Source organism: Equus caballus, chromosome 15, assembly GCF_041296265.1.
Source record: "Equus caballus isolate H_3958 breed thoroughbred chromosome 15, TB-T2T, whole genome shotgun sequence".
Lineage (NCBI taxonomy): Eukaryota > Metazoa > Chordata > Mammalia > Perissodactyla > Equidae > Equus > Equus caballus.
Window position 1 is genome coordinate 74,252,389 of NC_091698.1, and position 15,926 is coordinate 74,268,314.

Consider the following 15,926-nt stretch of genomic DNA (forward strand, 5'->3'; position numbering starts at 1 on the left):
TGATATAGTATTCAACTGTGTGATCATACAACAATTTACTTATCCATTCTCAGGTTGATGAACACTTAAGCTGCCTCCAATTCCTATCCTGTTACAGACAATGCTTCAATGAACATTCATTTACATGTCTCCTTATGCATTTAAGGGAGTTTCTCAGGTATATATGAAGAAGTGGACTTGTTAGATTGTAAGGACATTTTTAGCTTTAATAGATATTTCAAAATTGCCTTCCAATGTGGTTGTACCAATTTATTCTCCTGCCAGTAGTGCACAAGAGCTCCCACATCTTCCTTAACTTTGCAACTCTAATGACTACATCATAGTCATGGAACTGCCAGAGTACCCTGGAGTCAATTCTTCCTGTAAACTATCTGTCTGTGTAGGTGATGCTCAGTGTTGGATCTCACTACGAACCAGCCTAGCCCAAGCTAAGGGGGATTATCAAACTTCTAGGAGAGAACTGAGGAAGAGCAAAGAACCAACTGGTGTAGTGGTTGATGACTGGGTGCAAGTTTTATTCATTTTTGCAGCGCCAGTATCTAGTACAACCTGAAACTCAGTAATCAAGGCTCAGTAGATGTTAAATTGACTGAAACTAATTATAAACCCTGATCTGTTTCTGGCTTTCACTCCTCTAAGCTTCAATTTCCCCATCTGTAAATTATGGATGATAATAATTCAAGGAGTCATTCCAACGATAAAATGAAATATAAATGTGAAAACATTTATCAACTCTAAAAAGCAATGCAAATTAAGTTATAAAAGGTTTGAAAGTGCTTCTGTGTCGTGACTTCTCAGCTATGACCAGATAACATTTAAGTGGTTCAAAAGCATTACCACATTTCTCACTGGCATTTTCCTTGTAACCCTAATAAATCCTGGGGTCCCACATACCTCAGACTCTGCTCAGGATCACATGTAAAGATACAGAGTGATTTTAAAATGGTATTCCAATCTTCACTTGCAGCTCTCAAGAAGCATCAAAGAGGAATCTGATTTACGGTTACAGAGTCACCCTTGAATTCCATTCTGTTCTTTCTAGCCCTCAAACATAAAGCCCCAAACTCTTTCTCCAGGACCCAGTTTTTTGAGCTTTTGGTTATTTTCTCCCTTCTCCCTTCCTTCCAACACCTTAAAGTTTGACTTAGCTCTCTGACTAGATTATTCCCCTTCTCTTCTCACTTCTCAACTCATGTCTCCACTATCCTTTCCTTAAATTCCACATCACAAATAGATCAAGCAACAACGGGCTGGAAAACACTGCTGGGGGAAGAATGGATATTCATATCTTCATAAATCATCCCACAGCATAAATTCTTGTTATGGAAGTCAGCAACATTATTTTCAGTTCGGATGTTTAAAAAACGAGGTCCATAAACATTATCTGTTTCTTTTAAGTGGCCCTTTTTTTAAAAAAAAAAAAAAAAGGTTGCTCATCATTGCTCTATACTCTCAGACTCTCACTGAGAGATCTCGCGACTCCACTGTCTTTATGTGTATGACTCAAATTTACACATCATGATCTAATTCCCTCTTGTACTTTCTAGATCTGTCACTATCTTTGCAACGGCTTCTCCTTAATGCCCTTTCATCTCCTCAAACTCAATATGCCTAAAAGTGAAGTCACATTCGTTCCAAATTTAGCTTCCCCTCAGGACTTCCATATTTCCATTGTTGGCATTTTAAGAAGCATGTTTATTGGCCAGGTGTGGTATTATCAGAAGAGGAAGAGAATGGGGTCAGAGAGACTAATTAAGAGACTGCACCATGTAGCAGAAAACAGACTCAGATTTCCACAGATGTTGTTTTGGGTTTATTTGGAATGACCAGAGAGAGCTCTCCTGAGGTGAGAGGTAAACCCTAAATATTGGCATCGGCAATGTAAAAGTGTTATATTTTCAGGTATTAAAAATTCATGCAAATATTTTCAGATATTGGTGCCCAGTTAACAGTTTTGATGTTGAGACAGGGAGAGACTGCCTGTAGGGGCCCCACACTTATACCTGAAAAGGGCTATTCACAAATTTCATATAGTTGCTTAGCCCTTTGTAAATAACACACAAAGCAGCGGGGAAATTTTCATGAGTTTCCTTCCTTTTGTTCCTTTTACGGATGAGAACAAATTATTCCATCAACACATGTTTAAACTATTCTGATGGTATCAGATGCTCAGCTGGGAAAGTTCATACTACCAGATGAGTCCTAATTTAAATATTTTTTTTAAAAAAGCATCTTTAAGTAACCCGGATGATCGGATTCCAGGCTGAAGTTTTGGCTTTAATACTGAGAAGAGGCATGCCTTGATCCAGCAGATGGATCTGTTTTCTGAGGCAGAGATCTGGGTCAGTTTGAGAAATGAGTTACCTTCACATTTGCCTTGAGCTATGAGCAGGGGGTAAGGAATAATGGGAAAATCCTGGCACATTATTTAAATTTATGTCTATTTTCTGTCTATTTTGATCAAGAAAAACTCCAGTCTATGTTTAAACCAAATTAGTGGAACTTTTTTTTGCAAAGAGATGAACTTTCTAGACTTATGAGCAGATTGTTTTTCTACAGGTTTTGTCAGGAGTCGGGGTTGGAGTGCTGCAAGGCAGTAATAGTAACCACAATAAAGCTTCTAAAGAAAAGGCCAGCAGGATAACACTCTGCCCAGTAATCTACTCTGGAAACACAGTGTATGTAACCACATTTGTTCTGGGCCAACTCAATCTGGGCCAATAGTGGCCTCACCTCATATTTGAGAACTAGGCTACAGGGCAATATCCTTTAACTGGGGACATCTAAGAGGAGTTTTAGATTGGATATTATATGAAAGTGAATCAGGAAACACTATGCTGTAATCTACCATGGGATAAAAAATGAATATAAGCAGGAGTTTCATCACTAAGATTATCTCGGGATCTCTCAATCTCTCTCTTACCCAGCCTTCACTTCCTTGCAATCCTTCAATATTTTGTTGTCTATTTTTCACATAACCTGAACCCCTCGAGGATTACTTGAGTCTAAAAAGCTATCAGTTATCCACAGTGCAGGCCAAAGAGCACCTCCTTGAAATCCTGGTTTCTCAAGAAATTTGGAGTTTCCTGTCCATCTAGACAAGGTCCTAGGTTCTTGTCTAACGCATTTGTCTTTGCAAGATCTCACCAGGAAGCAATATTGAGTAGAGGTCCTCTGTGCTCTGTTTTGTTGTTGGTGGTGTTATATCTGCTAGTTGATGAGAAGCTGATATCTGATGCAATAAACTGTTGGCAGGGCAGGAACTTTACAGCAGGATGTATGAGACCAGGTTTCTTGTCCCTGACTCTTTAAGGCAATGTGGGCTCAAGAACACCTCTGATGATCTGATTGAGAAGGGAGCAAATTTATTTTTGGAGATAGTTTCTTGATCAGGACCCAGATGCCAGGTCAGAGGTGAGGATTATATAATTATAAATTATAATCTGAACAGCATCCCCTGGAGTTGGGCAGTACAGCGGCCCTGAGTTTGTTGTGTCTATAAGAAACTGAATCATGGGGCTGGCCCGGTGGCGCAGCAGTTAAGTGCACACATTCTGCTTCTCGGTGGCCCAGCTTTCACTGGTTCAGATCCTGGGTGCTGACATGGCACCGCTTGGCAAAAGCCATGCTTTTTATACGTGGTACGCCTCCCACGTATAAAGTAGAGGAAGATGAGCATGGATGTTAGCTCAGGGCCAGTCTTCCTCAGCAAAAAGAGGAGGATTGGCAGTAGTTAGCTCAGGGCTAATCTTCCTCAAAAAATATTAAAAAAATAAAAAAGCAAAAAAAAAGAAACTGAATCAAAGTTCAGGCTATGATATAGTGTTTAGATAATAGGTAGTGATAATCTCTCCATAATTAACACTGGCCAGACTGCATTTGGAATACTGAATTCAATTCTTAGTGCTAGAGTTTAGAAAGATACTAAATTAAATGTGTCCATTTGAGTGGGTCTGGTTGAGATATATGAAGATCATGACATATGAGAAAAGCTGAAGAGCATCTGGGAGAATATAATTAAGAGGAGACAATAGCAGAAGAGGGACTATGACTTCAGTAGTTAGGTCAGCACTGACCTCCTTAATGACAAATCTGTTGACACTTTTCTGTCTCCCTCCTCCTCAGTCTCTCTTTGGCATTTAACACTGTTGATCACTCTCTTCTTAAAATTCCTTCCTCCTTTGCTTCATTGATATCAATTGTCCTACTTCAGCAGATGGTAAAATTGAATTGGAAGTGCAAGATACTTGTGTGTGGAAACACCTGTGAAGGCTATGGAGGACAAGGAGCAGGAGGAGGAGGGAAGAGTCTCAGACTGCAATGCATGTCTTAATACCTGTGAAGGGAAGGAAAGAAGGGAAGCCTGGGTATGAAAAGCCTCAGCATGCAGGAGAGCTCTGAGGAAGGCTCAGTCAGACCAACAGGGAGCCCCAGAACAAAGACAGCCCAGCAGAGGAAACTGCACCAGCAGGAATGGCTGGCTGTGCTCAGTCATTGGCTGGGAGCCTCTGAGGAGGGAAAGCGAGACCTCTGAATGAATGCTGTGATGGATCCCAAAGGCATGGTGGCTGGAGGCTTCAGTTAACTACACTTCTCATAGCAGGTGCTTCCTTGAAGGGAGTCCCAAGTGGTACATTCCTATGGCTGCCACAGCATTCCATTTCCACATATCATATTGGGTCCCACCTTCATAGCTTCCTTTGCTGGATTCTCTTCCTTTGCTCACACTCTAAATGTTGGGGTTCTCTAGGGACCCATTTTCTGCCTATTCCATACTTTCCTGAAGAGAATTCATCTCAACTCACAATTTCAAATACCACCATCACTGAATGTTGATACTGGCCCTATATGTTAATTCAGGGCATCATTTTCTCTCACCTGACTACTGCAAGGGTCTCCTAACTATTTTCCCATCTCGTCACCAGTCTTGCCACCTGCCTCCAATTCATTCTCCACCAGCAGCTAGTAGGATATTTCTAAGGCACAAATAAGATCATGCTACTCCTGTGCTGAAAATCCATCAATAGCTCCCTTTTGTTCTCAATAAAAAATCCAAATTACTTAACACAATTTACATGCTCCTTAATGGACGGGTCCCTGTTTCCCATGCTAGTCTCATCTGTTATTCACCTCAAACAGAACTACCTTCGTTTCTTTGAATGTAACCTTTCTACCCTTGGTATGGAGTATACCTTCTTGCCTGGGTAATAATCTACTTGTCTTTTAAGTCTCAGCTTAGAGGCTGCTTCCTCTGTGAAGACTTCCATAACCTGCAAAGACCAGATTCAGTTCCCTCCTATGTGATCCCAGGAACTACGTGAAAAAGGTCAGGTGGACTCTTGGTTGTCAATCTACAGAGGGCAGTGAAATATCACTTGGGTGCTAAATATTACGAATGTGATACGGACAATATTTTATATATCAGGACTTGTCTCAGGGAATATACTATATGAGACAGAAAGAAATACTAGGACAAATAGATTAGCGTGGGTGATAGTCCTCCCAAGGAACGTGATAGGCAAACATTCTCAATCCAGCCACCACCACCACCACCCCAACCCCAGCCCAACTCTATGCATTCGAAAATAGGTGTGGCCATTTTTGTTGTTGATGTCAGTATGGCTGGGAGCAGTATTGACGTGGGTGGCAGGGAAGTTATAATGCATAGGGACAGGCCCACACATAGAAGAACTGTCCTACCCAAAATGCTAATAAAACCTCCACTGAGAAACACTGTGCTGGGAGGTAGGCAAATCTGGGAGCAAAGCTGAATTGCTCAGAATAAAAGAGTGGAAGCTGAGAGCTGACATCTGATGACCTCTAGCTCCACCCACCCCCATGCAGAGCTCCATCTCATCTGTAAATAAATGTCGAGTACCTGCTTTTAAAGATATTGGTTTAAAGAAAATGTTAAAATATATATTGGTTTGAAAAAGAGCCAAATTATTAGCCCAAGCAGCAACTAATATCTCCTTCCGGCTCTGCATCCTTGCACCCCAGTATTTGTCTCACTATAGAGGAGTTATCTGAGAACTTGTATCCCCAACTTGAGTTCAGGAACCATGCCTACTGTATTGCCAGAACTCAATATAGGGTTTGGCACCTGATAGATGCTCAATAAACATTTCTGAACTATAATTCCCCACATTGAAAAACTACCCCTGAAATCTTTTCTAAGCGTCAACCCTACATTTTATCACTAATTTTACATTTCCAGTTGAACACCTCAAAACTTAACAGACACACACAGAATCATCTACTTTGATCCAGTGCTAAAACCTCCCCCAAATAATCCCAGTTCCTGTTATTAAGGTAAATGCTATCACCTTTTTGGGACACTCCCAATTGTCTAAGCCAGAAGCCTGCATGTCACCCATGTCTCTCTGCCTGCTTCCTCACCCCCCCACCCCAAATCTGTCTATTTCATCTTCCAATTATCTCTTGGGTTCTTTCCCTTCTCTTCATCCTCAGCATGCCTAGCATTAGTTCAGGGTCTCTTATAAACGTTACTGCAATTGCTTCCTAAATCATATTTCCATTCCCATCCCCATGACTGTCACCTTTTAAAACATCTAAAATATATTCAAAATAATAGTAATTAATACTTTGTGGGCTTGCTGTGGTGCCAGGTACCACTGACTTTTTATATGTATTTTCTTTTTGACTCTTCATAACAGCCCCAGTTTGAAATAACTTCCCAAGGTCATTCAGTAAACAGAAAGAGACAAGATTTGAACGCAGGCAGCCTGGCTCAGAGCTACACTAGGCTAGGCAATATAATCTACTGGAACATTCTGCCGTATTGTTTCACATATAGTGTCTGGGTCTGATTCTCCTCCCCTGGTGGATGGCCTAGATGTAGGGAGTCTTTTTTGAGCTAAGGCTTGCTCAGTATTACTTTCCCAGAGCTGCTGGTATACTGAAAGTGAGAGTGGTTTTTAGGAGGTCAGTAAGCCAAAGAAGTGGATCCAATGGGTTATTAGACAAGAGGTCTCCAGGGTGAAACTGAAAGCTCATGCAGAGACCAAAGAATCCCTAGACCACAGACCCATAAGGGAGAGGCTAACAGAAGGGTGTTCTGGATATGCTGGCAACTACTACTGCCCATCTTAGCCTTGCTGTGCTCCTATCATGTGATGCTTACATGAGTGGGTGCTTTAAAGGGCTGGGGCTAAGTGGCCAGCCTGAAGTATACCACCTCCCTCTCATTTGTCTGGCTAACTCCAATGCATTCTTCGAGATTTAGCTTTAGCATCATTCCTGTATCTTCCTGTTTGCATGAATGCCCCTCCTCTGTGCATCTCACAGTCTTGTGAGACTGCAAACTACTTGAGGGCAGGCACTGTGGCTTTTCTTCTCTCTATTCTACATCACTAGAATCTAATAATCACTGGCTCTAAATGCACTACAGGGAGGCAGATTTTGGCTTAGGATAAGAGAAATTTTAAAAAGTCCATATAAAGCAGAGTATAGACTAGTGGCTAAGAGTCTGGCTTCTGTGTCATACTACCTCTGTTCAAATTTCAGCTGTTACCTTGAGCAGTTTGATCTGTCTATGTCTCAAAAAATGGAGATAATAATACCCACGTCATCAAGTTGTGAGAATTAAATGAGATACTACATGGAAAGTACTTGGCTCAGTTCCTGGCACCTTGTACGTACTTGGGAATGTTAGATACCATTATTTTTTCTATTATCGTTATTATGATCCTTCACCGGCACTATCTCCTAATGAGGCAGGTTGCCTTGGAAGCGGTGAGTTCCCTTTCACCGAAGGTATTTGAGCAGGAGTAGATCCAGGAGAGAGGCTGTAGAAGCAGTCTTGAATTGAAAACATTAGTTGACTTCTAAGGATGCTTCTAATCATAGAAGAGGGAAGCTATTTCTCTGATTCAAAGAAAGTGTGATCATCAGTGTTACTTCTAGCAAAGTTGAGCAGTGTTAGAATAAAAAAAAGAGACATCGGATTTGGCTGTATGTATATATTACAAGGAACAAAATATTTTATTTTTGTGAGCAGTTAATTGCAAAAGCCCTTTTATTTATGTTGTAACCCAAACAGCAAATCAGACCCTTACATGAAAATCTCTCTTTTCAAAAGGACTAGCTTGGCCCTGCCAAAATGGAACAAACAAAACTTTAAACTGTTTCAGCCCTACTGAAATGTCTTTTCCCTTTGAAAGAAATCTATCAGCGATGCAAATGCAGTTATCTGCACAGATGATAATCCTAGCAAACAAAACAGTGAAATCATTAGACCCTTCTTGTGTAGCATTCAATCCTGAGAATTTGGCTTTCTGGCATCAAAGAGGCAGAGAAGGAGAGCAGAGCTGGTTCCTACTTGGGGTAGTTTCTTAAGTCTGCTTATCTGAATCCTGGGCTAATTATCCTCATGTTTGGTTTAAAGAGGCCAAACATTTCTCCAAACGTGGACAAGGTAAAGGAAGGTCTGCCCTCTGGGCCCACGGCAAGTACCTTAAACAAGGAAAGCAGGGTGCTTATCCACGGAACGACATTGACAGCCAGGAGTTTAATTCTCAAGATACCACAGTCTTAAGGTAGATCCATCTCGAGGAAATCCAATGAAAGGCACTCACTCATAGGGCAGTAATTCACGTGATACACTCATATTACTGATGCTTTAAAATAATTAAAGTTTAGACAATTGAAACGCTTCTTGTATTGGTGAAGAGATGGTCATTTTCCAATATCTTTTAATCAACAGACACTCAGAGCAAACCACTTCTTTGAGAATTTAATACATATGTAATCTTACTATAAGCAAAAGTATTGAAAAGATAAAAATGTATGAGGCAGTTAACAGTAAGTAGTTGCCTGATTACTGTTTGATTACACTTATCTTATCCTTAACCGGTTTGGTAAGACCTAGTTTCTTAGGTGCCACCAGGCATTAGGGAATATCAGTGGTCAGAAGGTGTGGTGCCTAAGGATATTAGGAAAGCATTTCTGAAGCAAAACTCCAAAGTGGTATTGCCAAAGTGGCCATCACCTACTTGATTAAAGATGTGGGAAATGCCTAGTGGGCAGTTTATTGAGAACAGGAAATTAACCCTCCACACCCACATGCTTTCCTGGGAAGTATTAACAGTTGGAGCTGGTGTCCACACAGGTCCGATGTAATGCTCACAATATGGGTCTTAAGTGGGGTAGGGCTTTGGGTAGAGAAGCTAAAGAGCTTCCGGATCATCACATGTGTACATTCCAGGTGCAGGAATGGATCTTGTCCACGCTCCACCCTCAACCCTCAGCCACCTCTCCTTTGGAAAGTTGCTTGACAGCTTGCACAGTCCCCGCCCGGGTCTTTGATAATCCAGGAAGGTCAATCTCTGGTTTAGTTCTGTGCTCTGCCTGCCTCCCACGCCCTCCACGCGGGCTTCCTGGCGGCTGTTCGGCATGTTTTTCCTCCAGAGCTTCCTTCGCCCTACCCACTCCACATGCCTACCTGACTGCCGTTCCTGGCCTGTCCTCTTGTGCAAAAGGGGGTGCAACCTAGCAGGCCAACACCAAGGGCCCGAGCTGACACAGGGGGACCCCTTCCCCGCAATCCCAGAAAGTCTGCGGTACTCGGCTGTGTCCTATGTGTAGCGGCTTCTCAAAAATAAAAAGTTTGGGACATCGGTTGTCTTGCAATTTAAAACTATACTACTTGCTTAGGATCGGGACCTGATACGGCGACGTCAAACTTTGTCGTTAGGGGAATCAGAGACAAATAGGAGCTACTGTCTGCCTGTCTCTCCCGCGGTCCCTGGGGCATCCAAACCTTTTCTGGCATCGCTCGGCTGCGGTCGGGCGCAGGTCTGCTGCCGGGGAAGCCGCGGCGGCCGGGGTCAGGCATCCCCGGGCCGCCAGACCCCGCCGGGGAGGCGCGCGGAGCGGGAGCGCGCACAGAGCCGGCCGCGCGCGGAGAGGGAGCGCTCCCTCCGGGATCGCGGCTGCGCAGTCGGGCGGGCGCCGGGAAAAGGGGGAGGAGGGTGGAGGAGCCGGAGTAAGGGGAGGGGGAGGAGCGGCGCAGGCGGAAGCCATGTTGGAGTTTCAGCCCGAGCGAGGGGCTGCGAGCGTTCTCCTCGCCCTGTGGGTGTGACCGGGGTTCGGCGCGGCGGCGGGCTGCGGGGGGCGGGGACGGTTGAGGCCGGTCGTCGTCGTCCGCGGCGGCGGCGGCGGCGTGAGGGAAGCGGCGGCAGCGGCCGCAGCGTGGAGCCGGGCGATTGTGACCGCCGGGGGAGCCGGGGGCCGGCCGCGGCTCCCACTCTCCGTGTGGTCCCCTGAGCGCCCCCCCTCCCTGCCCGGGAGGGAGGCGGGGGGCACCCGGGGCCCGCCATGAACCCCGGGTTTGATCTGTCCCGCCGGAACCCGCAGGAGGACTTCGAGCTGATTCAGCGCATCGGCAGCGGCACCTACGGCGACGTCTACAAGGTAAAGGCGGAGGGCCGCGCGCCGCCGAGGCCGCGGGGTCCCGACCCGCAGCGGCAGGGCCGGGGGCGCCGCCGGGCCGGCGTCGGAGTGCGCGCTGCCTGTCGGCGGGGGCCGCGGCGCCGGCGGCCGTGGGGGAGGAGGAGGAGCGGGCGCCCATGGCCCCGCCGCCGCGGAGCGAACAAAGGGCCAAATGTTTGACCCCGAGCCCTCCGAGTCCTTACCTGCGCCCTGCCCTGGACGCGCCTTGCCAGGCGAGGGCGGAACGGGAGCGGGCCCCCCGGATCATAGCGCAGAGCCGGTCTGGGCGTTTGTTGCCTTGGCAGGGGCAGTGCGACGAGCCAGACAGCAGGGGTTTGGCGTGTGTCAAACCCGCATGCTTCACACGGACCTGGGATTGTCCGCTGTCGGCGGGGAGCTGCTGCCCGCCAGGCCCGGTGGAGGTTATTACCCTGGGCAGTCTCCATCGACAGTCCCTCAGCCTTTAGCCTTTTAGCATGCCCATGCCGGTTTCTTTTACTTTTCCGAATAACTTTCTTTCGTAAAACATCTAGTTAGTTTTTTTTTTTTTTTTTGGAGGAAACACCAACTTTATTTTCTCCAGGTCGACTTGGACTGTGATGCCTTACTAAACTTGATTTTGTTAGTGATACGCAGGATTCAGCTTTTTTTTTTTTTTTTTTTGAAGTGAATTGAATACTTAGGAACGGTACTGGTTTGACAAGGTTAGAATTCAAAGTCCATTAGTACAGCATTCCTGTTGTAGAGGGACCACTTCTAAATGTGGGAGATAAATCACTCTTCCCTGGCCAGCTCAACTCTTGGCCTGGCAGAGGCTGCCAAGAAGAGAGGAGGATAGTGCCAAATGTGGCAGCGGTCTTGATTTAGTTGTGTATCTTCTTTCTGGTAACTGAAGTGGACCTCCTCCTGTTTCACGTAACACCTGAGGATGCACAAAGAAACTTAATTGTACTTTGGAAAGTTTAGTCTTAACCTCATTTTGTCCACCTTTTAGCAATAGGTGTTTACTTTTATTCCAGTGTAATGCACATGATAACTTAGACATTTCATACGGTGCAGCCGGTATTTTGCATTAGTCTTATTTTGTGGGTGACTTGCTTTCTATCACTTATCATTCCCCATAGACAATACAAATGTGTTGTGCACACCTACTATGTATAAGGTACTGAGCATCAAAGCAACTGGGTTGTAGCAGTAAAAGATAGACATGTTCCCCAGTCTTAGTTGGAGTTTATGGTTTTTTTGGACAGTATTAAAAAGCCATTTAAATGTTTTATTGCAGTTTTATTTTGTGCTGCACAGGAGAAGAGAGGATTGGGATTAGGGTTATGAGAGCGTGTAACAGGAGGACCTGATCTCCTTCGGGGAGTCAGAGGCGGTGAGGAGAGGGGATTATGCCAGAGAGGGGGAGCACAATCTCTGAATGCTCTGAGGCCTGACGGAATAGGGTAAGGATTGGAAAGAGTCCCTGTATGGCTTGAACAGCCAGAGAGGGAGGATGGCCCTGCATCGTGCAAGCCTCAGGTCTTGTAAGGAAGTCTGACTTCTTAGGCCAGTGGGGAGCCATTGCAGGGTTTTAAATAGGGTAGTGCAGTTAGAGTTGGATTTTTGAAAGATCTCCCTTCTGCAGTGTGGGGAGTGGAGCTTGGAGGGGAAGAGTTGTTAGGAGTCCGTTGCAGTAGTTTGGATAAGAATAACCATTATTGTGTTTTGGAATTGGGATGATTGTAAAACTTGAAGAGATCCAAGTAACTTAGAAATGGTTAAGGGGGTTTAGTTCTATTCAGATGAAAAGTTAGCTAAAACTTTGCTAATGTATGAGTCATAGGTGGCAGTGTCTACGGTAAGTTTTCAGTTCTTTACAAGAATAATCGGCCATGTATTTACTATATTTAGAAAACAACAGTTGGTAGTTAAGCCACATGATTAAAAAGTAAAAAAACTGAGGCCTGTAATTTCCAACGGACATCTAAGTGCAATACAGGTATAAGTTGATTAATCTTGTCATCTGTTTAAAATAACAATAATAAAAGCCAACATTTATAGAATTCTTATTACTTGCTAGCCGCTGCTCTGAGATTTTTCTGTATATTAACTTACTTATTCCTCACGAGAAGCCTATGAAATAGATGCTGTTGTTAACTCCATTTTGCAATTGAAGAAACTGAGGCATAGGGAGGTTGTAGTAACTTGCTAACGTTGGTAGATGGCAAAGCCAAAATTCAGACCAGTTAGCTTTTGAGACTGCGTTCTTAACCAGTAGGCAGTACTGCTTGTCTAAAGACAGAATATAGGCTGATAATGTATTATCACATTTCCAGTGGAAAAACTGAGGCACACACTTAATTCACCATTTGAGTTGTAGCCCTCTGAGTTAGAGTGGATCTGTAAGTAGTAGTTGGAATCCCTAACTCTTGCTGTACAGCCAGGCCTCATTGTTTTTGTAGAGTCAGCCAAGTGGACATCAGATAATGGATGCTTGATCCTTGCCTGCCAGACTCTTCAAATACCAGGAACCCAAAGCAGAGAAACTCTGTGTGGTTTTTGGCATCAGATCTTCTGCTTGCTAAATAACCCACAGCTTAAACTATATGTATTTTTTTCTGTAATCATGTTCATGCTATAAAGATAACATATTTTTTGTATTTGCTTTGCAATTTTTGATTTTTCTTATTTATACAAGTTGTGTTGATTAAAGAGGAGTGCATTAGAGGGTTTTTGTTTTTAAAAGCCAGTATATATAATTTTCTCCTTAATTTGTGAGCGTTTAAGTGCTAAAAATGGAGTGATCAGATTAAATAAAGAAGTTAGAGGCCTAACTCTTTATAGTCATTCTTAGAAGGTTGGTGTTTTAAGGGATTTTTAATTTTGGAAATTGTATCCTACCCAATGTAGTAATATGCTTATTATATTTAAGGTGGCATGGCTTAGTTAAAAAGCACTGAACTAGAATGTGGAAGATCTGGAATTTATTAGCTACGTGGCCTTGTAAAATCATTTAGTCTCTCTGAGCTGTGTTGTTGTGAAGGTATTATTACGATCACATGCCCTTCTGCTTGTGGTGTTAAATAAATGACTTGAATTTTACTCAACAAGTAAGTTTATATTTTTTCTAGGGCAAAAAATGCAAATATACAGTTCCTCTGTGCTGTCTTAAAGTATATGAAAATATAGTTAAAAAAAGTCATACTTACTTTTAAATGTTCTGTAACTGTGGGCTTTATCTTTCGGTCAGATGAAGTATCTGTAGCAGGGATTGCCTAGGGACCTGGGACTTGACAGCCAGAGAGAGCTCTGTTTGGGCCTCAGGAGGCCCGTGAAGCCCTCTGAAATTAGTAGGCTTAATGTTGTATGTATGAGTGGGTTTTTTTTTTTTTTGGTGTGAGTGTTTTTGTGGAGAGATGGCTTATAGCATTTATTACGTTTTCAAAGAGGTCCATGATCCCCCCCAAAAGAATGAATGATCTATAGGTTTGTCATTTGAAAAAGTTTTTTTGAAGAAATTGGGTAGTTCTATACCAGGTCATATTATCAACCTTAATAAGGTTTTCACATGCATTGTGCTGTCTTCTCAGGCTTTTTTCCAGTTTAATTTGTGTTATTCCTACTCTTAAAAGTCTCCATGTCCTGATTTTTTTTGTTGTTGCTAGAGAGGAGCCTATTACTTGTCCTTAAAATAGTGTCTTGGAGAATGTGCTTTGGAACTGTTGATACTGATTTTATTTATGTATGTTTGGAAGCCATTCCCTCTGAAGCAGAGGCTGCACACAGTAGCATTCATTTACTTGGTTGTCTTTGCAAACAGACGTGGAGTCTCTTATGAAAGCTGACTGGAGAAAAAGTGAAGATTGAGCAGTAAAATCAGGAAATTAATTTGTATGTTCAAGTTTTAGTGGATTATGTGTTGGCTTATTTCTAACTCTGCATCTTTCAAAGTGTTCTGATTAATATTCTCAAACACTTAATTCTTTCATAACACTCAAGATTTATAAGAACCTTTAAAAGAGAACTCAGTTTTGAAACGTCACCTCCGATGAGGGACATGAAGACCTTTAACAGTTAGAAAAGAACAGCTGAAGGAAAATAAAACATGTTTATGTTTATCTGGAGTTATGCTCATTTTTACTTCTATGGAGGACAAAGTCTAGAGGGACCAGGGAAATGGTCCTAAACTTCAGAAAGTTTGTTTGAATATTTAAGATAAATTACGGGAGAAATTCCCAGCATTACTGGTTGTTTGAGATGGAAAGTGACATAGGTACAGATTGTGGGATAATTTCTCTAGAGTGCTTTAAAAAAACTGAGAGGGCTAGCCCCAGTGGCGTACTTGTTAAGTTGGGCAGCTCCACTTTGGGGGCCTGGGTTCACTTCCCAGGTGTGGACCAACACCACTCATTGGCAGCCGTGCTGTGGCAGTGACTCACATACAAAATAGAGGAAGATTGACAACAGATGTTAGGGCAAATCTTCCTCAGCAAAAAAGATAAATAAATAAAATTAAAAAGGAAGAAAGAAACAAAGAAACAGGTTATCTGACTTTGATATGGATATGATTCCCTAAAGGAGGTACTTACTTCCAAGATTTGATCTGTCTATATATTTACTTGTGAAGGAACATCTAATGCATTATTTTGTGTTGAGAATGAATAGTTGGTAGCTCTCTCTAGAGAGTACATTAAGCAACCATCCTACCTTGAATAACTATAATATGAGAGGGAATGTGTTAGGGTCTGTGGGTGGAGTAACAAAAATGATGAGACTTGGTACTTGGTATTTACAGGGACATAAAATGTGTACCTAGTTTTAGCGTTCATAGTTTGAGATCAAAACCTTGTCAATTTCCTCTTATCTAGTGTGCTAAATCTCTTACTGACTGAGAATTTATCTAGACACTCCATAACGTGGACCACTGACCTCTCTGTAGCATAGCATAGTGATTTTAGAGCTGGGTGCTGTAGTCTGACTGCCTAGTTTCACCACTCCCTAGCCAATTACTTAATCTTTCTCTCAGTGCCTCAGTTTCCTCAGTTGGAAAATGGAGATGCTTAGAAAAGTTTTTAGAATGGTGTCCGACGCATAATACTCGGTAATTGTTCATTGCTGTTAGTACCTAGTATTATTTATTACTATATATTTCTTCTGCTACTGTCTTCCTCACCTACCCTGCTCCTCATGGTTCTGCCTCAGGGTTTTTGCACTTGCTGTTTGTGCCTGAATTCTCCCCTCCCCCAATAGCTGTAAGGTTTCCTTCTTCATTTCCCTCAGGTCTCAGCTCAGGTGACTCCTTTTAGTGCATCTATTCCTTACGACCTTCTAAAAAACAGCACCCCACCCTCACTTTTTGTCTTTACCAGGGTAGATCCCGATTTTTGTAGGCCCTGAAGTTTATACAGTTTTGGGGGCACTCATTAAGAAAAATAAATTAGAATAAAAAATTTGGTATGAAAGGGAGTATATATTTAGAATGAGAAAAG

General features: G+C 43.0%; 1 protein-coding gene across 18 annotated transcripts in view; it reads left to right on the plus strand.

Moving 5' to 3' along the window:
- Window positions 1-9,966: 9,966 nt before the first annotated feature.
- Window positions 9,967-15,926, plus strand: part of MAP4K3 (mitogen-activated protein kinase kinase kinase kinase 3) — a 208,625-nt gene continuing 202,665 nt past the window's right edge. For 7 of the 18 annotated variants that reach the window (XR_011426112.1, XR_011426106.1, XR_011426107.1 and 4 more), the window contains exon 1: window positions 10,137-10,434. Coding sequence is in view for 4 of the 18 variants with exons in the window: in XM_023619173.2 (XP_023474941.1) it covers window positions 10,339-10,434 (96 nt within the window). In the remaining 14 variants the exon portion in view is untranslated. Of the gene's footprint in view, window positions 10,093-10,136; window positions 10,435-15,926 lie in introns of those variants that run through there. The other 11 variants (XR_011426115.1, XR_011426111.1, XR_011426110.1 and 8 more) reach the window with 5 other exon arrangements.